This window comes from Leptonychotes weddellii, chromosome 5 (assembly GCF_054177405.1).
Source record: "Leptonychotes weddellii isolate Sample4059 chromosome 5, ASM5417740v2, whole genome shotgun sequence".
NCBI lineage: Eukaryota > Metazoa > Chordata > Mammalia > Carnivora > Phocidae > Leptonychotes > Leptonychotes weddellii.
The window spans coordinates 107,956,006-107,976,019 of NC_138373.1; the positions used below are offsets into that span (position 1 = coordinate 107,956,006).

At 50.8% G+C, this 20,014-nt stretch overlaps 1 protein-coding gene across 2 annotated transcripts; it reads right to left on the bottom strand.

Annotated features, from left to right (window-relative positions):
* Positions 1–353: 353 nt before the first annotated feature.
* AVIL (advillin) lies at positions 354–19,924 on the bottom strand. 2 transcript variants are annotated; one of them, XM_081821961.1, is made up of 20 exons: positions 19,191–19,924; positions 16,941–17,025; positions 15,587–15,661; positions 14,697–14,893; positions 13,205–13,313; positions 13,002–13,112; positions 12,489–12,691; positions 11,781–11,859; positions 11,576–11,674; positions 10,748–10,901; positions 10,544–10,644; positions 9,920–10,057; positions 9,656–9,814; positions 8,240–8,419; positions 6,538–6,683; positions 6,167–6,311; positions 4,252–4,440; positions 3,542–3,610; positions 2,167–2,283; positions 354–954 (listed from the first exon to the last, which is right to left on the bottom strand). In XM_081821961.1, the coding sequence occupies exons 2-20, from the start codon at positions 17,004–17,006 to the stop codon at positions 841–843; spliced, it is 2,451 nt and encodes an 816-aa protein (XP_081678087.1). In that variant the 5' UTR covers positions 17,007–17,025; positions 19,191–19,924; the 3' UTR covers positions 354–840. The 2 variants fall into 2 exon arrangements, with proteins under 2 accessions (XP_081678087.1, XP_006740102.1); XM_006740039.3 differs by having other exon boundaries at positions 16,941–19,924.
* Positions 19,925–20,014: the final 90 nt, after the last annotated feature.

A 20,014-nucleotide genomic window follows, 5' to 3' on the forward strand; every position in this document is an offset into this window, starting at 1 on the left:
TGCTGTCTGTGGCCTGCACACTGGTTCTGGCCTCGTTACTGAAATTAATAACACATGGCCCTGTTTCTCTTTTGGATAATGGGGTAGAGATGGGTGGAGACTGAGGTTTCTTGGATAGCTGTAAGGCAGATTTTGGCATTCTTGTGCCAGCAACAGGACTTAGAGTGGTCCAGTTATCCAGAGAAATCACTCACCCATACTTGCTGGATCCTTCCATCATGTTGGGACAGTATGTGCAGCCTCAAGTGGTGTCTGTCATAGACTTTACTACCCCAGTAAGGAGACTTTTCTCCCGGCATCACAAAATAATTACCGTAACAGGCAAGCCCCAAATGGTGAAAAGAACTCTCATTTGCTCACACAGATATCTTTATTTGAAAAGTTAAAAATCTCTGGCACATACAGATCTGGGCATTTGGATTTTGCCCTTGGGGTATATATGGAAATAACTTCAGTGATTTCGTGGGTTAAGTAGATTTTGCAAATACCGAGCTTACAATTTAAAACAACCTTACATCCTTGCCCCATTATTAAACACTTTAAACTTCGTTGGTTTTTTTTCCTCTCACTTCTCTGGATTCATGCAGTTATGGTGCTTTCTGCTGAGACTTTAGCCGGAAGGCCACACAAATCGAAAAGTAGGTAATTAACATTTTAGGTATATAACAACTGTGGAATGCAGGGGTGAGAAAGATGGAGAACATGCTGTGATTTGCAGACCATACTGTATCTAAATTAAGTAGCTAGCTATTGGGCAAAAATTGGTAGATAAATTTTTTCCTGTTCTTGGCACTATCTGCTCACTTCTGTGGTCTTGCAATAGGCATATAGCTTCTTGCCTTAGAAAAGCCCCTTTTCTTTCTTCATTTGGAGCTGCTTCCAGCAAGGCAGAGCAGCAAATTGCCCTCTTGTGATGCCAAACACAGAAATAAAATCCTGTTCAGAGAGGTAATTCTAAGAGAGAAAACAAAGTCTGTAGTTAGGAGGAGGACATGACACCCATCAATGCCAACAGAGGAGGGGAGGGTAAAGCCAAGAGAGTGTCTTTGAAGGGGGAAGGAGAAGGAATTTTTCAGAAAGTCTGTAATGGACTTAAATTATTCACTGGAGGGTTCTTGGGTTGTAGAATCCCATTTTGGCCTGAGCAGAAGCTGACCGGATTTGCTGCTCTCATGGTCCCACCTGGCACCAGTTTTTGGCCGGAAGAACAAGAATTGGGTTATATATGATGAATTCTAGACATGAGTTTTGGCTGAATGGAGAACTAAATCGAATGCTGGTGTTCCTCACTTCAGGCCCTCATCTGCCATTTTTTTATCCAGACATTTCGAATGCAAGATCGCGTGGATCTTGTTCAGAGCATAAATTGATGCTTACTGAATATTTGCTCTCTGAAAGATACGGCTTCTGTTTTCAAGCAAGTTGTGGTCCAGATCCTTAAGAGTTGGTTAGCTAAGACATTGTGGAAAACCCAGAGACCCATCCCAAATCAACTCCTTCAAGGGGAAAATAAGTGAATTCAACCAAAACTTCAAGAGGGCATACCATCTGCCAGGCCCTGTTGTAGGTGCCAAAAAGTGGAGAACGTGGCGGTGAACAAGACAGAGAAGGTCCTTGCTCTTAAGCAGTGTTAGGGCAGTCAGGGAGGGCCAGCCAGCACCTGAACCATGAGGAGGAGCTAGCTCTGTGATGGTCTGAGAGAAGAAAGGTTTCTCAGGCGGCATAAAGGCTCAAAGGCCGGGCCGAGCGCGTTTGAGACAGGGAGCCCCTGGCTAGAGGGTGGTAAGTGAAGAGGGCGGTAGTATATGAGATCGGACATCAGAGAGGCAGGTGTAGGCCAGGTTGTGTAGAGCTGCGGAGGCCACAGAAAGGATTCTGGATTCTTTTTCATTTTCAGCGGGAAGCCAGCTGGGGGACTCTTGGCAGTAGTCCGTGATGGCTGGACAGCAGAGAGACGGGGAGGAGTGGACAGAGGCCAGCTGATGGACTGATGTTGGGGGGTGGGAAAAAAGGAGCCCTGGGTTTTTGTCTTGAGCTACCAGGTAGCTCAGATGTCTGTTGAGGGGCCTACAATGTGCCAGAGCTGTCCTAGGCCATGTACTGAGACAGGTGCTTCCCTCATGGAGAGCTCCACTCACAGTAGACATAGTTCCTTTAGCCACTCACCTCCTTTTTGGCAGGGTTCACATCCTCAGGCAGCTCCTGATTTTGATTTTTCAACAGGACTTCTATGGGGTAATATTTTGGCTCAGAATTCAGGGAGAGGGTTGCATTCCTCATGTCCTAGGTAAGATAAGAATGTGGACAGGATAAAAGACTGTTCAGGGTCTGTGCAGTTGAAGTTCTGTGTGTATAGTATTTAATATTTTGGCTGGTACTACTGCACCCTTTGTGATCACCTTTTCGAACGATGATCCCTAAAGCTGGCTGCCTGTCAGAATCATCTGGGAATCTAAAATATTCAGATTTTGGGGTGCTTCTTGGGAAAGCTGCTTCAGTGAGTCTAGGGTAAATCCTGTATAGGCAGTTTGGCTTAACGCTGTGCTTAAATCTCATTTCAATACTGTGATCACAGACCTTCTTTTGGCGCTTGTATTTAGGCTCTACATTTCCAGCCTTTAAATGACTTCAAATTGAAGTCATACTGTTGTTAAATACATTTTAAAGATACTATGTAGCCATTAGCTTTGGAATCTTGAGTTTGTAGTGCACAAAGGATGGAGCTGCAGATGGCATGGACACCTGCTATCATGTGCTCATCCTGATGCTAAAGAGCTGTTGCATTCCTGGCCAGAGGCTCCACTTCTTTTTGCCATTAGAGTAGGGGTAATGAGTTTTTTGTGGTCTGCACGGTCAGAAACTGGTAAGCATCTCATTTCGGTTAGAAGCTTATTATTTATGAAAAATACTGCCAGTCAATTTAGTCTGTCCTGAATGATAGAATTGAATAATAAACCTAGGTTTTGTTTGTTTTTTAGCTTAAACAACAAACATTCATTTCTCAAGAGTTCTGGAGGCTAGGAACCTAGTCCAAGATCAAGGTGTCTGGAAATCCTGGGTCTGGGGAGAGCTCGCTTCCCAGCTTGTGGATGGCATCTTCCCAGTGTATCCTCATCTGGTAGAGAGCCAGCCCTCCTAGCTCTTCCTTCAAGGGCACTAATTACCCCCTAAAGGCCCCACCTCCTCATACCACCACATTAGGGGCTAGGGGTTCAACATACGAATTTTGGAAGACAAACACATTCAGTCCATAATTGTAGGTGATTCCTAGGTCATAATTCCTTATATTTATATTTAAAAATATGGTTTTTTTTAAAGCAGCAAGTCTATTCTAAATTCAGGAAGACAGTAAAACGAGGAACTTGGCTTTGAGACCTGCTTTGCTATTGATTAGAACAATCTGAAATCAAAAGAGCCCACTAGAGTGATACTAAGAAGGACACGATAGGGTTTCGCCCATGTGGTGTCTGTAGCGTTTACGGTTTCTCTCTGGCTCCGAATGCCCGTGTGACTTGCTTCTGCAGGAGCAAACCCAACTCACAGCAGTGATTCTCGTGATAGCAGTGGCATCTCCCAGCTCTTCTTTTAACTGCTCATAGGATTTCCCTGCCTGGAACAAAGAGACGGAAGACAGGACAAGGTGCTGCTTACAGGGGGGAGGGACATCTTAGGCCTCGTCTACCCTCGAGGAAAGCAACAAAGCCGGGGAATCAGAAGACATTGCAGGGCTACGCAGGAATGAAAATCCCCCCTTCTGGGTCCACGCCAGGTTGGAAGGTCGTTCAACATGATCTGCATTCTTTGCTGGTGTTCCTTAACCCTCCACACAAGACCGAAGAAGACAGAGCCATTGACTAGGAGTCAGAAAACCTGGCTTCTTTGGTTAACTGTGACTTTTGACAAATCCCCTCCTCTAAGCTTCCTCCTCTTTAACATGGAAACGTTTGCCCCAGCTGTCAGGGTGGTTGTAAAGCTCAAAAAAGGAGATGTGTGTGGATAAACTTTATCAACCATCACTTACTTCCACACACGGCTTCTTCCTGAGACAAGCTGTGAATTCTCTAACCAGACTGAGTGCCGTGGTGGGCAGAAAAGAGAAGGAAAGGAAAAAGCAGGGGAGTGGAGAGGGGGTGGGGGAAATGTGGTCCTGGATTTACTCAGCCCTTAAGTCAGTACCCTGCCTTCCCACTAAGCTATTTGCGCTGAGCTCCCGGGCAGTAGGGAGGTCTCCCCCATTCTCCCTGTTCTTACGCTCCAAACATGAGGGTCCCACGCCAAGAACCAGCCCGTGAAGATGGGAGGCTCAAAGCCCTGTTTGATGATCAGGATCGGTGTGTCTGCATCCCGGCCGCTGGGGTGAGTGTGCAGGTACTCCTGGGCCGTCGCAAGGGCGCTCTCCTTCTCTGTGGCATTGGCCTCAGCCCCAATCCACAAGAACACCTGTGTGGTAGAGGTGGCATCTTAACGCGCTTCTATCAAGGACTAAGGACTAGACCAGACCCACTGCCTTTCCTTTCCCCCTCAGCGAACCACAGCCTCCGAGAACTTTCCCGGCCTCATTTGCTCAGCAGAGAGAAAGGCTTTCCCAGAATCAGCTTGGTGTTTTGATTTTAATTACACATGTATCTCCTAAATCTACATGTCCAGTCCCAAGCTGTCGCTGAGCTTCGGCTTCCTGAACTCAACTTTTTGCAGGACACTCCCCCTCCCCCTGACCGTGGCTGTCTCTAGGAACCTCAAACAGAACCCCCCAAATGTAGCTCTTCTTTTCTAGACTTGCGTCTGTGTCTCCATTCTTGGTCAATGGCATCCATCCAGTCACCTAGGGCAGTAACCTGGGAGCCATCCTCGATGCCCCTGTACCCAGCGAGTCACCAAGGCCAGCCCGTTTCCCTCCTATGTATTTGTCATAAGTGTCAACATTCCTCTATCTGACCCCATTGCCCCTGTGCAGCCCGAGGTGGCCCTTAGTCCTCTTACTCAACTGTTAACAGTGCTCTCCTGACTGGCCTCCCAGCACACCTTCTGTCGTTTCCCCCATCCCTCCTCTCCCACACTTTGCAGGGTGATCAGTCGAAAGCACAGCGACCGTGTCATTCACCTGCTTAAATTTCCGTAGCTTTCCAGGATAAAATTAAAACTTGACATGGTAGGTAAGGCCCATACCTACTTCTTAGCTTCATCTCGAACTCCTCTACCCTATCTTAAGGTCTGATGATATTGTCGGGAGTTCCTTGTATACTAGACGATTACATGCCTTGCTTTTTAACTTGTGCTATTTCCTTTGCCCAGGATGCTCTCTCTACCTGATTAATGCCCACTCATCCTTTGCGATTCAGCCTGGGAGCCATCTCCTCTAGGAAGTCTTCTCTGAACCCCTAAACTATGTTGAGTGCCCCTAATTTGTGCTCCCATGGCACCATACCTCTATTACAGCAAAATGATGTTTCTTTGTCCAGCCCCTCCATCAGCCTATAAACTCTGAGAGCAGAGGCCCTTCACCTTGGTGACCCTACCCCTATCATAGTGACTGGGGCACGAAGGAAGTGCTGAGTACGTCTGCTGAGCTGAGCTGAGGAAAATAGGATGTCAGGGAGGGTTTGCCTTGGAGATCTCCCCTTTACGGCCCAATATTCCCTAAGAGGCCCATCGTTCTGAGTGTGGAGCCTGTTGCTGTCTCTCCTAAGAAAAAGAAGTGCATGATGATAAGATGGACTGATTTTCCCAAGGCAAGGTGGGAAACTTCCCAAGGTGGTCAGTTTTAAAGATTTTATTTATTTATTTGAGAGAGAGAGAATGAGAGACAGAGACCACGAGAGGGAAGAGGGCAGAGGGAGAAGCAGACCCCCTGCTGAGCAGGGAGCCCGATGTGGGACTCGATCCCGGGACTCCAGGATCATGACCTGAGCCGAAGGCAGTCGCTTAACCAACTGAGCCACCCAGGCGCCCGAGGTGGTCAGTTTTAAACAACACTCTGTTCTCTCCATCCCTGGCAAAAAGTGGGCTCTTCCTTTGGCTACCACTGACAGATGTTTGGTGGACTTGGGGAAGGGCCAGGGCTACCCCAGGTTTATCCTGGTAGGGGAGGTGCGACATGAAAAGTAGCCTAAAGTCGGCGGGGGGGGGGTCTTTGTCACTTGTTCCAAGTTCTCTGGCTGTGTCTTACCTGGTCCCAGGTATCTAGGAGCATCACATCACCTGGGTTCAGGTCATCCTGGGTGAAGTCTGTGATCTCCATGACAACGAACCGCCCAATCTTATTGGAACATTCAAAGAGACGAGGCTGCACATCTAGGATTTCCTGCTGTAGTCTGCAATGCAGTCCATTTAGAGGAACTGAGCTACTAAGAAATAATGTTTTTTTTTAAATTTAAATTCTAGTTAGTTGACATAGAGTTCAGTATTGGTGTCAGGGGTAGCGTTCAGTGGTTCATCAAGAAATAGGTTTTTAGAACTGAAAGGCATCCTAGAGTTTGTGCAGTTCACAAGCCTGGGCGGCAGGGGGAGCCCCGAGGAGGGGACAGCGCGTTCCCATACCTTTTGTCGTTGGCATAGGCAGTTTTTCCTCCCAGCAGGTCCCAGAACTCAGCTGGCTCCTGGCCCTCAGCCACAGTGTCCTCGGTGCCCTCGCAGAGAAGGCTGGCCAGCTCCTTAGCCATCGCCCGCTCATCCCCACTAGACCCCTGAGAGTGGGGTGAGGAGAACACAAGTGTTAGTCGCACATAGACACGTCGATGGGCAGGGGGAGGGAGTCACACTAAGACTGTACTTGGATCAGCTACCAGGCAACAGTGCCCCAGGATGGGGAGCTAGGTTTGTTCTAGTCTTGGGAAAGGAGGGGTGGGGAAAGGAAAACAGCGTGGTGGCAAAGAGCAGGACTGGACTCTGAGCCCACCGTGGATGTTGGTCAGAGACACCTTTGTTTCAGCTTCGGTTGGAATGTTAGCACCTCCTCTTGATTTTTTTTTTTTTTTAAGAGAAAACATTTAAATTTATTCTTTAAATTACATTCAAGAAAATTCACTTTTTGGTGTACAGTTCTATGAGTCTTGACCAACAGAGAATCATGTTACCGTCATCAAAATGAAGATACAGAACATCGCCTCAGCCCTGCAAAAAATTCCCTCAGGCTACTTCCCCTTTGTCATCAGACCCTCCGCAAATCCTTAACCTCTGGCAACCGCCAATCTGTTCTCCATCACTACAGTTTGCCTTTTCCAGAATGTTATAAATGGAATCATACACTAGATAGCCTTTGAGTTTGGCTTCCTTCACTTAGCATAGGACATCTGAGATTCACCCTTGTTGGGAGGATCAACAGCTTTTTTCTTTGTGCTGCTGAGTAGTATCCTACTGTATAAATATACCACAATGTTATAAATGGAATCATACACTAGATAGCCTTTGAGTTTGGCTTCCTTCACTTAGCATAGGACATTTGAGATTCACCCTTGTTGGGAGGATCAACAGCTTTTTTCTTTGTGCTGCTGAGTAGTATCCTACTGTATAAATATACCACTGTCTTTTCATTCTTCAGTTGAATTGCTTCCAATTTTGGGTGATTATGAATAAAGGTGCCAGATATATTTGTGTGAAGGTAGTTTTTTCTTTCTTGTGGGTAAATAAATACCCAGGCACGGGATTGCTGGATCATAGGTGTGTGTTTTATAAGAAACTGTCAAATCATTTTCCAAAGGCTGGTGCATTCCCACCAGCAATACAGGTGAGTTCCTGTATCCTCATCTGCACTTGATATTGTCTTTTTTTTTTTAGCCCTTATGCTAGGCATACAGTGGTATCTCTGTGGTTTTCACTAGCATTGCCCTGATACCTGTGATGTGGAGCATCTTTTCCTGTTCAATTCTCTTTTGTAAAACAATTTTAGTGCTTTTTAATGTAGATGCACTCCGAATTGACAAAAATCACAGTTTTAGTGTTTGTGTTCAATGTTAATGCCTGTCCTCCTACGATCCACCAAACTGGTGTGGAAAGATTGACTTATCCAGCCTCCCTCTGTGTAGAAGTTTATGGAGCATCTCCTGGGTGTGAGCAAGGCTGTCAGTGAGTTTCTAATCGTGGGGAACTTTGGCAGTTCCTTTGAATATCCTTTAGGAAAAGGCTCATCTTCTTGAGGACTGCTCCGGCCTACTTTTTAGTTCCTTTGTCCTTGCTGACAGGAAGGTGGGCATAGGGCTGGGCTCCAAGGGGCTGGTGTGAGCCCTGGGCCCAGCTGTCTCACCTTGCCATACCACAGGTAGTGCTCTGCCTGGCTCCGTAGCAGAAAGGCATCACTGGAGTTCAGGGAGGAGGCCAAGGCTGGAACCTCCACCGCTTTGGTGTTAGATTTGTCATTTCCTTGAATCTGGAAGAGCCTTACTGGGGGATTGGGCTCAGCATTTCCCTTTCTGGAAGTCCCACCCTAGAGAGAAGGAGAAAAGCAGAATCTGGTTCTAAGAGGCACCATGTGAACAGAGCACTAGGCTAGCCATTGTGGAGATTACGGATGAATTTACCACTGCTTTTGCCCTCAGGGAGCTTCCATGCCAACTGGGAGAGATCAGGTGAGCTGGAACTGCGGTACCAATAATATTAGCTCTCATTCAGAGACTCTTATTATATGCTAAGCTCTATGGCTGGTGCTTTACCTATATCATTTCATGGATCCTCGTAATAACTGTGAAGTAGGTATTTATTTATTAGTTTAAAATTTTTTTTTCTTTTTTGTTTAGATTTCATTTATTTGAGAGAGAGAGCGAGAGCACAAGCAGGGGGAGCAGCAGAGGGAGAGGGAGAAGCAGGCTTCCTGCTGAGCAGGGAGCCCGATGTGGGGCTTGATCCCAGGACCCCGGGATCATGACCCAAGCCGAAGGCAGCCGCCAACCAACTGAGCCACCCAGGCACCCCAGTAGGTATTTATTTTTAAAGATTTATTTATTTATTTGAGAGAGAGAGAGAGAAAGAGAGAGAGAGCACACATGCTCGTGAGCAGAAGGAGGGGCAGCAGGAGAGGGAGAGAGAGAATCCCAAGCAGACTCCCTGCTGCGTATGGAGCCTGATGCGGGGCTCGATCTCACAGCCCTGAGATCATGACCTGAGCTGAAATCAAGAGTCGGACGCTTAACTGACAGCCACCCAGGTGCCCCCAAAGTAGGTATTTATTACAGTACAGATGGGAAAATTGAGGCTTAGCAACCTGGTCAATAAATGACAAGGCTAGGACTTGCCCGCAGGCTTGGGTGATATCAAGCATATGACATTATAGTGCTGGTAGTGCTTCAGCCAGGGCTTCATGGAAGAAGTGGGCACGCCCAGGGGCGGGACTGGACAGGGCATCATGTGGCACACGTGAGGTCTAATGGGGAGACCTACCTCACCGGAGTGGAGAGTGTGGGTTAGGGCGCTGAGAGTAACACACCCGCATGGGTAAAACCGGTCAGATCATGAAACACCTTGGATGTTAACGAGGCAGTGGTTTGGACTTGAAGCCCTGGGCAGCTGGGATTCCCTTGAGTGTCTCAGAGAGATTAACCCTCTTCTTGTCTGTGTCTACCCCCAGCCCTGGTTTCCATCCCTCCTCTCCTATACTGCAGCCTCCTGCTGACTTATTTGTCTGAGTATTCCTGCTCCTGGTGTCACTTTTTCTGAGGGGTCTCACCTCAAAGATAACCAGCTTCCCTTTGAAGATGGCCATGAAGTGGCGGGGCTCCTTCCCCATGGTAACTCGGACCTGCACAGGCGCCCCATCAAACTGCTGATCCACCTCCGTGGCCTGGTATGCTGAGGCCACCAGCTCATCCTTGGAGGCGTGGCGGCCCTGCAGGGGTGAGAGGGCGAGCAATGGGTCCTTGCTACCCCTCGCCCCCGCCCAGTGGCCAGAGGTAGCGTCAGGATCCCAAGGAGGAGCCTGCGTCAGGCCTACCTGCCAGATATACAAGATGTAGCGTGGCTTCCCATTCACCTCGTATGTGTAGAGAACCAGATAGCAGTCTCCCCCATAGAAGAAGCCGTACCACTGATGCTCCACGGGGACCAGCTCCAGGTTTTCAATCCTCCAGATCTGGACACAGAAGGAGACACAAGTTCCCAGAGATGGGGCTCCTATTTGGAAAGATGGCTGCCTGAAGGGAACTGGGCCATGCTTCGCGGAGAATCCAGGCGGGTGAGGCATGAACATCCACCCAAAGTACACCTTCCCTCTCTGGTTCTTCTTTCCCAGTTGTGAGGGCTTATCACATTTGCATGATTTGAATCCCGAGAAGAACCAGATCATTCCTGCTCCGGTGCATCCCCATCATGGCTCTAAGATGATTTGACTATTTCTGCCCGGTGAGTTATTGATAGCACACGGGGGTAGTGGCTTTTTACTTCCCTGAGGGGTTGTGGGAAAGCCTTGCAGACTCCGGTCACCTCTGAGAGCCGACTCCTGAGGTCCCAGAGATGAAAACGAAAGCAAAGCAGACCAGAGTCACCATCTCCCTCCTCTCCAGCAAAACAGCTAGGAGGGCCGGTGCTGCCTGCCCTGAGATGCCAATCACTGACTTACCTCAACTTCCCCATTGCCATCATCGACCATTCTTTCCTGGGCAGCGACTTCCGGCTTGGTGTGCAGCAAAGTCACATCAAATTTATCCTGGAGAACTTTAGCTGCAGAGAAGGGGTTGGGAGAAGCCAAGTGAGTGAAGAGCATCTGTTCCTGCCTTTCTAGAGAGTCCCAGCAGTGGGAAGGGGAGCTGGGGAGCAGCCTTACCAATTTTGCCGACACCAAACGTTTTCCCCAGGCCCACGGTCTGGTCCTTCACTGCCCACTTCTGGAACAGCTGCTTGAACATGGCCGACTCAGCACCGTCGTTGATGGTCTCCACGTTGGTGCTGCGGGGGTAGCCCTTCATCTGGATGAAGTTCTGCGGACAGCCCCCCCCGCCCCCGAAAGTCATGTCAGTCAGGGAATGCACTGGGTTCTTTGCTTGTCTGGTGACTTGCCCTTTGAAGCCAGTCAGCAGGATTGCTCCCTTGTGGGAGTTGGAGTCAAATGCTAACTCACTTATGTCTAGGGACCAAGTTACCTGCCTCAGGGAAAGGACTGTGGGAACATTTTCATATCTCTGGATTGGCCTGTCATGATCATTAATTTTTTTTTTGCAAGATCCTCTATACTGTGTTCCTGCCGCACTCATGTACTCCACTGAGTTTGTGTCACAAGCATTTGCTCATTTACTGCTGCGTAAGCGCATCTTGCTGGGTTCATCTGCATGGGTCCGGACAACGTCACAGGCCCCTTGAGGACAGGGCCGTTGACCGTGATGTGATGTCCCCTTCGATAATAGCAGCCATGTTTACTGAGCAAGTGTAGGCACCAGGTACTGTCCTAAGTGCCTTACAAATGTTACTGACGCCTCAGAACAACCCTAGGAGTTGTCTCTTAAACCTGGATTTATCCCCAGGTTGTCTGTCTGACTGAAGTCCGTGTATGTAACAGTGCTGTCGTAAGCCCAAGTGCCTCGTCTGGTTCTCTGAACACATCTGACGTGGTCCTGACAGAATTTTGTGGACAATACTGTACATCTGTAGCTCCTACCAGGGCTTTAGACATGGCCGTCTGTTTCTCAGTCTTTGTGGCTCTTCTTCCTTTCCACACGTAGATCTTGGTTCCACTTTGGTCTAAGATGTAGCAGTCCTGAAGCGGGCAGGGATAAAGGTGGTTACTGCCAATCGGGACCATAAGGAAGATCTCTGAAGCCAGGTCTGGCCACAGAAGCCGCGCCTACCCAAGCTCTACTCACATCATGGTTCAGTAAGTCCTGGACCAGGGGCCTTGTCGCTACCTCTGTGACCACCAGCTGCCCAGCTGAGTCCGAGACACTGGAAAAGGGGAGAAGTTAGCTTGTGCCTTCTCTTCTACAAAGCATCTTGTAGTCAGTTTGATATTTTGCTGGTTTTATTTCAGTGTAGAGTTTCTGGGTCAAGTTTGACCTCTTATGACAGGCATGGCTTGAATGCAGACAGGAATGTGATGGACTCTGTTCTCGAGAGGAGACTTTGGTGCATCTCTCTCCGGAACATGATCTCCTCCACATCCCTGGGCATAGATAGAGCCAAGTAAAGGAAGAGTCTCCTCAAGAGACCAGGAAGAGTTGCTGACAAGAGCAGATGGTAGCTGCCTCCTTGAGTGGGGAACACTGAGCTCCTTCTGAAAGCTGCATTTGAAAAGGGTTAAAAGAAAGCCAGATGCCTGGGGGCACCTGGGTGGCTCAGTCGGTTATGCTCAGTCTGCTTTCAGCTCCCTGGGTCAGGTTCTGGGTGTGTGGGGGAGTGTCCTGGCATCGAGCCACCTCCCTCTCTCTCTGTGTGCATTCGCTCTCTCTGTCTCTCTCTCTCTCAAATAAATAAATAAAATCTTAAAAAAAAAAAGCCAGATGCCTATACCCAAAATGAGGAGCCAAGCACCCACTACCCCAGCTTCCAACCAGCAGCCAGGTTTAGTTACTCACTGATACAACATGATGTTTGATTTCTGCTGCTGGTCCATGATCTCATCGGGCACGGCAGGCTTGATAATAGAGCGCCGGCCAAGGGTGTCCTGAAGGACCTTCATCAGCTCTGGACTTGCTGCCTCCTTGTCTCCCTCGATCACGCCTATTTCAGCATGGCCCCCTCGTTCCCTGTCCCGAATATCCTTTGCCAGAAGCATAGCCTGTCAAAGAAGCCCCAAGAAGCACTCAGTCCCGCTGGGCCCCCTTGGCGCTTGCTGGCTTCGGGGGCAGCAACCTGGGTCCCAGACACAGGAGTTATTCTGCGGCTTAAGACCCCGGGGGTGAGTCACAGACTCAGGCACTTGGCCTGTCTCTGAAACAGATTCTGCTCCAGCGTGGGGGTCTGTCTGTCTCCGCATCTCACAGAAGAGCCAGTGAGGAAGGAAGATGGAAAAGGCAACCTAGAGAGTGAGAGCCCCATGACCGGGCCTGAGGGAGAGGAGAAGGGGCTCAGACTGGGAAGAACCACACCTTCAGGCGTTCTCCGCTGTTGCTCTCTGGGCCATTCCATTGGATGATGACCTTCCCAAGGTCCAGCAAGAAGACATCACCTTGGTTAAAACTGTCCCAGATCATCTCCACCTGCAGATGAGAAGTAGATGTCGTTCAGGAGGAATTCTTAGGTACTAGCGGGGGAGGCTCTGGGCGCAGGACAGAGAGTGGGCAGGACTTACCTCGGTGGCCCTGATGTTTCTTTTCCCCTTCACGTGTAACAGCCGCTTCACGTCATAGGTGTTGGTCTCCACATGCTTCATCCCGGAGGCCACGCCCCCCTTCTTGTAGCTGAGGGGATATCCAGATAACCCCCCGTTATTTATGTGCTAGGGACTGGGGAGGCCTCTGCCCTCAGGGGCGGCGGCGACAGAACAAGACTCCGTGAGGCCTTTTTGACAGAGTGGTCCAGGCAGTCTTCTCCGGAGGAGTGACATTCAAGCTGACATACGAGGAGGTCTAGGAGCCAACCAGCAGAGGACTAGTGTTCCAGCGGGTGGCTCCGTGGTGAGGACCCCGTAGCACGAGCTTGGCTGGTTCTAGCCGCTGTGTGAATTGCAGCATGTGACAAGGAGAGGGGCACAGGCTGGGTGGCCGCAGCCGAAGAATTCATGGCACTATGGCCTTAAGACCAACCGGCTCGGGGAGTCCGCTCTCCTGGCCCTGGAGTTCCCCCCAACCCCGTGTCCACCCCAGGCGTCCTGACCCTGCAGGCTGGGCAGAGAGCCACCCTGGAGTAGGACGTTTGTCTGTGGGCTCCCTGGTGACTCATGGGGTGCGCTGTGCCCAGCAGGTCCTCAGTCAGTGCGACTGCCAACCGGCAAGAAGCTAGCCTTGGACCAGCCTCAGGTCTCTCGAGCTCCTCAGAATCCCTCTTTTTGTTTTCAATCTCGAGGGCAAAGTTTGGAGTTAAACTCCTCAGGCCGTGGAACATTATCATCCCCGTCCTTTCCAAGACCCCTCTCCTGTTTTCAGTATTTATGCATTCCCTTTTCTCTGCATATGTCCCCCCACTCCTCTCCCCACCACAGGCATCCCTTCCGACCGTTGAATGACTGCCTTTTTATTTTCATTCGGGTAAATGTGTCCTGTTGTTTGGTGAGCATGTATTTTTTTTAAAACAGAAATTGGCACTGTTATATATTTCAGGTCCGTCTCTTACTCTGGTCACTAGCACCATGTTTTAATTTCAGGGCTGTCCACAGCTCAGCCGGTATCTGCTCCACGGCCTCCGCTGTGTACTCCTTCTTGTCCCGTCTCCCTGTGACGGGCACTTACGGGGGGGGCCACGGCTTCACACCGTCACTCCTGACACTGCTGTGAACCTTCTGGCTCATGAGCCCTTGCGGAGCTGGGTGTGGGAGAGGTTCCCTGACTTATACACCCGGGAGTGGGATTCGCCTCAGCGACAGCACACTGTCCTCCAGCCGCCACGGACCACCAGACTGGTCCTCACCAACCCCCGCCCCCGACGAGCCACACGGCCTCCCCTTTCCCCCCCAGTCTTGCCACCGCTTGCCTCCGCCCGGCCCTCTGGTCTGCCCTGCTCTGGTAGGTGGAAGCCATAGCTTTGATTTGATCTGTGTTTCTCTGATTCTTCACACACCGATTGGCCCTTTTGGTTTCCTCTTTTGTAAACTGCCATTTCTGTCCTCGCGCTGGTGAACTACTCACATGATGCCCTGCTTGAAGTAGCCGTGGAAGGTGTCAGACTCGTGGTACTGGACCTCTCGGTGCTGCACGGGGCTGCCCCCCAGGTAGTCATCCAGCTGTGTGGTGTAGATGGCCGCGCAGGTCTGCTCGTCCTGGGAGGAGTCCTTCCCAATCCAGAAGTGGATGTCCTGGGAGAGGAGGCTGCCCACTCTCCGTGTCTGGGATGTCCAGAGAGATCAGGTCAGGGGCCAGCTCACCTCCATCCCGCTCTGCTGCTGGCCCCCCGGGCGTATGGTGGCTCGTGGCCGCCCTAGGCAGGCTCCGGGCCTCTCTCCCTCCCTCCAGGGCCCCTGTGCACACCTGCTATGTGGCTCAAGCTCTGGCAGCCCAGAATTCTCCCGCATTTGGGGAGAGTTGACAGCTTACTGTTCTCCAACTACATGGAGACCCGTGAGGATCTTTTCCAAGTTGAGATACAGACTGACCTTGTGCCCCTTCGCTCCCTGCTCTCCTGCGGCTGACACGGTGCCAATCTGTCCATCTGCCTGGCTCGGTCGGCATTGTTCATGTGCGATATTGTTCCCTCAACCAGAATGGGCACTTTGAGGCATGGCCTTGTATTTACCTGGCCTGCCTCCATACCACTCTAATGTGGGGGCTGGGCCCCAGGAGGGAGAGGTGCTGCTTGCGGGGTCCTTGCTGAGGTTCAGACTGAGGGCCCCATCCCCTAAGAATGGCCTTTCTAGTCAAACTGGAGGCCTGTTCTGTACAACACTGAAGAAGAATCAAGACAGATACCAGGAACCTGATTAGCATCAGCAGCAGATCTCGGTGGAACCCAAGAATGGCTCTCAAGGGAGAAGCTCATGGGAACCGGCAGGGGTGGGGGGTTTGGGGGTGATGGTGCTTACCGAGAGGATGACGTAGCAGTCCCCCTCATAGAAGTTGCCATGGGCACTCAGGGGAACCAGTGCCAGCTCCAGTTTCTGGAAGGACAAGGGCTGTGTATAGTCTGCATCCCACCCCCCACTCCCCAGCCTCCCTGTCCTCCATCATTTGGCACAGGTGGCCGGGGAGAAGTAGGGAAGACGTCCCTGCTGATTCTATAGGGCATGGTGGCTAGCCACAGGATTAGTGGGCCCACCCCTCTAGCTTCTGCCGAGCTCTGCCTGCATGGCCCCAGGGCTGAATCTGGGTCCCTGTCTTTACCCCACCCCCCTCCCTACCACCTGTTTGGTCTCACTATACGTGAGGAGCCTTGTGAGCTCCTCTAGCCCTTTGCAGGGAAAAGAAAAGAGCTGGATATAAGCGGTCGGGCCAAATCCTACCTCTGAGCAGCTGCACCTGTGCCTCTGACAACGTCCTCCAACCCTGACCGCCCAGTGCTGGGCAAGGGCTGCAAACAGAGCGTGGGGGTGCCGTGGGGCTGTGAGAGGCGAGTGCCGGCGGTGCGTGGGCGGGGCTCCACGGCCAGCGCTCCGTATTGGATTGGGGGGGGGGCTTGATGTGTCCCCTGCGCATATGGCTTGTCCCAGGAGAGCCATTCACATGGCCTCAGATAGGGATTTTTCCTCACTCTCTCTAAGTGACAGGCACCTGCAGTCATACTTGTGTATATTCTATGTAAGATGTGTGTGTTAAATGTAAAGATGTTAAATATACCATACTTTTGGTAACTTTTAGTACCTACTTTGAAATAATCAGGAAGATTTAAGGGCTCTGGGTTTTAGGCAGCCGCCCCTACCTGGGCTCAGAGCAGGGAGGAGAGGTGCGGGGAGGGGGGTTCTTACATCTGGCAGGTGGAGCTGCCCAGGCCAGGGCTGTTCCCAGCTAGACTGCTGGAGCTCGAGGTCAGCTGGAGGGGTTCAAGCCCAGGTGGGAGAAGGGATGAGCGGCCCCCTGATCTACGCAGTAACCCCACCTCCCCTACCACTTGGCAGGAGCCAGCGTGCCCTGTGAAAGACAGGTTCCAGTTTTTCTGACAGGAGCCTTCAGTCTTTCTCTAGGGCATTTACTGCAAGTGCAAACTCACTGAGCAGATGGCAGGATAAAGGGCACGCTTAGTTTTGCTTGGAGCCCGGCTCTCCAGAGCTAAAAGCATTTCCTCCACCCGCGAGCACCCAGGAGGGGTCAAGGATAGGAAAAGGTGACTCCGATGCTGTCTCTCGCTATTTCCCAAGGCAGGAGACTGCAGGAACCCGGGGTGACCAGAGACCGCCCCCAGATGCCGTGTGAGGAGGAAGGTGCGCCTCCAGCCCAGCTCACCTCTATTCTCCAGGTGATGATCCCAGGGTCGTTGCCTACAGCCCTGAAGGCGTTGCTCAGAGACATGGCGCTTGTCTTCCCAGGACTGCAACATCACAGAGTGAGCGGGGCGGATGATGCCTCTCGCGGCAGGCAGCCCTCCAGCTTTTCCCCTAAGTCATTTCCTAGCATCTTGTCAGCCACCCTGCCATGTGTCTGTGGGGCACCCTGCACTGTTTCATGGCGATGTGGGAAATGGCTTCTCCAAGTAAGCCTGGCTGGCCTGGGGGAGGGGGGCTCACCCAGAAAGAAGGTCGCCTTCCCCCTTGCCACTCTCCTGGTAATAGCCACGGTTATCTACTGAAGGGCTGATAAATATGGTAAGCCCTGTGCGGGTTCACTTTATGTTGTCATTTAATTCTTACAAACTGAGTCTCTTTTCATCTTACATCGTAGGTGAGTTGAGGTTTGGAGAGGTTAAATAATTTGCCTGATGTCACACGCTAGAGTGAAATTCATATCTGGCCCTAAAACCTGTGCTTTTAGTCACTCTGATGTCGTGTAACCTTTCCTAAACTTATCTGCCTTCAGTGGCGCACGGGAAGAAAGGCTTGTATCAGTATTTCCAGGTTCGGCTGCCTTCTCTCATTCACCCCGTCCAGCTCTTCCCAGGGTCCTCGCTTGCCAGGTCGGCTGTGCGGTCAACTCTTTGGCTTCCTCTTTGGGCTTTACTTTCCAGACTTTTCCCTTTTAAGTAAACTGTCCTAAAACTCAAACACCCCATCTTGTTTTTGTCCTCTGACTAATAATATTCCCTGTGCGTCGCGGAAGAGGGAAAGCAACATGGCCGAGCAGGGTGTGGGACCGAGTTGGGGTGCTGGCAGCAACAGGCTGGGTGGCCACCCGTGTCCCCTCCCACACAGACCCGCAGGAGTCGGTGGTGGCCGCCCACAAGGCAGGGTGGGGAGGAGGAGGAAGCGGGGAAGACAAGTGCGGGTGGATCGGGCACCATCTGTGCTCAAGGCGTGTCTAGGAGCATCAAGCACTTCCACACATCCATGCTCCCCTAGCGGCTTTGTAGCATCAAAGTGCCTGCCTGGTTCTTGCTCTCAAGGAGCTTGTGTTCCCGTAATACCTATAACTGATGAATGCTCTCAAGAGGCGAAGGAAAAAAGATGTGCTTGATGGATTTACATAAAGTAAAAAACAAAAACACGACCCACCCAGAAAGGGCCGCGTGGAGTTGTGCTATCCGGAGGCGTACTGCGCGTGTTTGGCCATTCCATCCTTGAGCCTCGGTGGATGAAGCCAGGTTTGGAGAGTTTGTGCCATTATCTAGCATGGGCTTTGGCAAAACACAGAATACCAGACTCCCTTTGTGTTCTGCTACAGCAAGACTAAGGCGGAGCAGCCAATGTTTGAGGATTTAATTTGCTAACTCGTGCTGCCCCACCCTCCCCGGTGCTGCTCAGAACTGCCAGGAAGTATTTGTTCAGGATTTTCTCAGACCCTCGATTTCATTCATTAAAGGCAACTGCCGTGACCCAACTAGGGGAAGGGGACAAGGGCCAACGAATTCATTTCTTGAAAACCGAGAGGTTTCAACCTGGGAAAAACCGAACCAGCTGGCATTAATGAGGGCTGTGACTCTCAGAGGCCAAAAGCAGTCCCATTTCCCAGCAGGGACTTAAGGATCAAAAGGGAAGGAGCTCACTGGGCCAAGGCTCCCCAACCAAGGAGAGGACCTGCTCAAAGAAGACACTTCCTGCCACACTGGAACACCCGGAAAACGTGATTGCATTTGTGACATCAAAGTCCCCCGAAGCTGAGTTTCTTCCTCCCTCTTCCCCAAGTCCTTATTTATTAATTCGGCATTGCAGAAACCCTTGGGGTGGGGCGGGGTTTTGAAATCCCAGGCTAAAAGCCAGCGGCCCTCAATTCTTACAAAGCTCTGTGAATGGACCCCAAGCGGAGGAAGCCGGTTCTAACTTCTGCCTTGCCCCACACCACCTTTCTGAGCTAGGTGAATGGGGCAGTCTCCTTATTTCCCAGTGCTTGAGACCTTTGCTTTCCGTTCAGTGCTTTCTAAAAAGGGCCTTAACTGCTCAGCAAGAAGTTTGCAAAACTGGTACAAACTCCTGGTTTAATCCTTTAAAAGCCTCATCCAAGAAAACAAAGGCACAGAAATTTCAGTGTCCTCTTCCCCTCACTTCCTCCTTGTTCAGCAGGATTGCTCTACTGGTGCGCACCCATCCACCGAGCAGACCTTACCGTGCCTTCTCTCCCGCCGCGTCTTCCGAGTCCCGGGGCAAGGAGCAGCCGTGTCAGAAAACCACCCCAAGGAGGGAGGCGCCAGGTCCTACTGCCTTAGCTTTAGTAATGGCCGCAGACACTGCGTTATATTTGCTTGTGTTTGCATCTTAACCTCATTTTCCCAGTCCCGGCCAATCACAGCCAACCTAGCCCTGGGCTTGACTTATTCAAACCAGAGGGGAAGCTTTATCTGCTCCTATTCAAAACAGCAGAAACAAGAAGAACGGACTTTTAAAGGCTTTTCTCTTTTGACTCCAGCTCCACACCCTGATCCAATTGATTTTTTTAAAAGTGCACAGCCCATCAATAATGCAGCAAAGAGGGTGGGAGGATATGAAATTTGCCATATTATAGATATGGATGCATTATGCTGATGATGACAAGAGGCAGGGGCCAGAGCTGCCCCAGAGTGCCTGGGATGTCTAAGCTGGCAATGCCTCCCTGAGAAGCTTCTGGGCATTTTTCAGAGGGAGGGAAGTCCAGGAGAGGGGCCAGGAGTGTGTTATCTTCGGTCATCCTGTTTTGCTGTTTTGCTCCGTAGGGTTTCCCTTGGGGTCCCTACAGCAGTCCAATCAAAATCTGAGTGCCTACTATGTGCCAAGAACCCTGCTGGGCTCTCCCGGGGATCCTGGTTTGGGAGAATTGGTAAGGGACACAGAAGAACGAAGACTCCCAGTCCCTCGGGGTTTCTGGTTTGTCCCCCAGAAGTCAATAGGACACAAGTGTATGCTTATTAAGCACCTGGATGGCAGTGGAGTTGGTTCCAAACGGGGGCCAGAAAA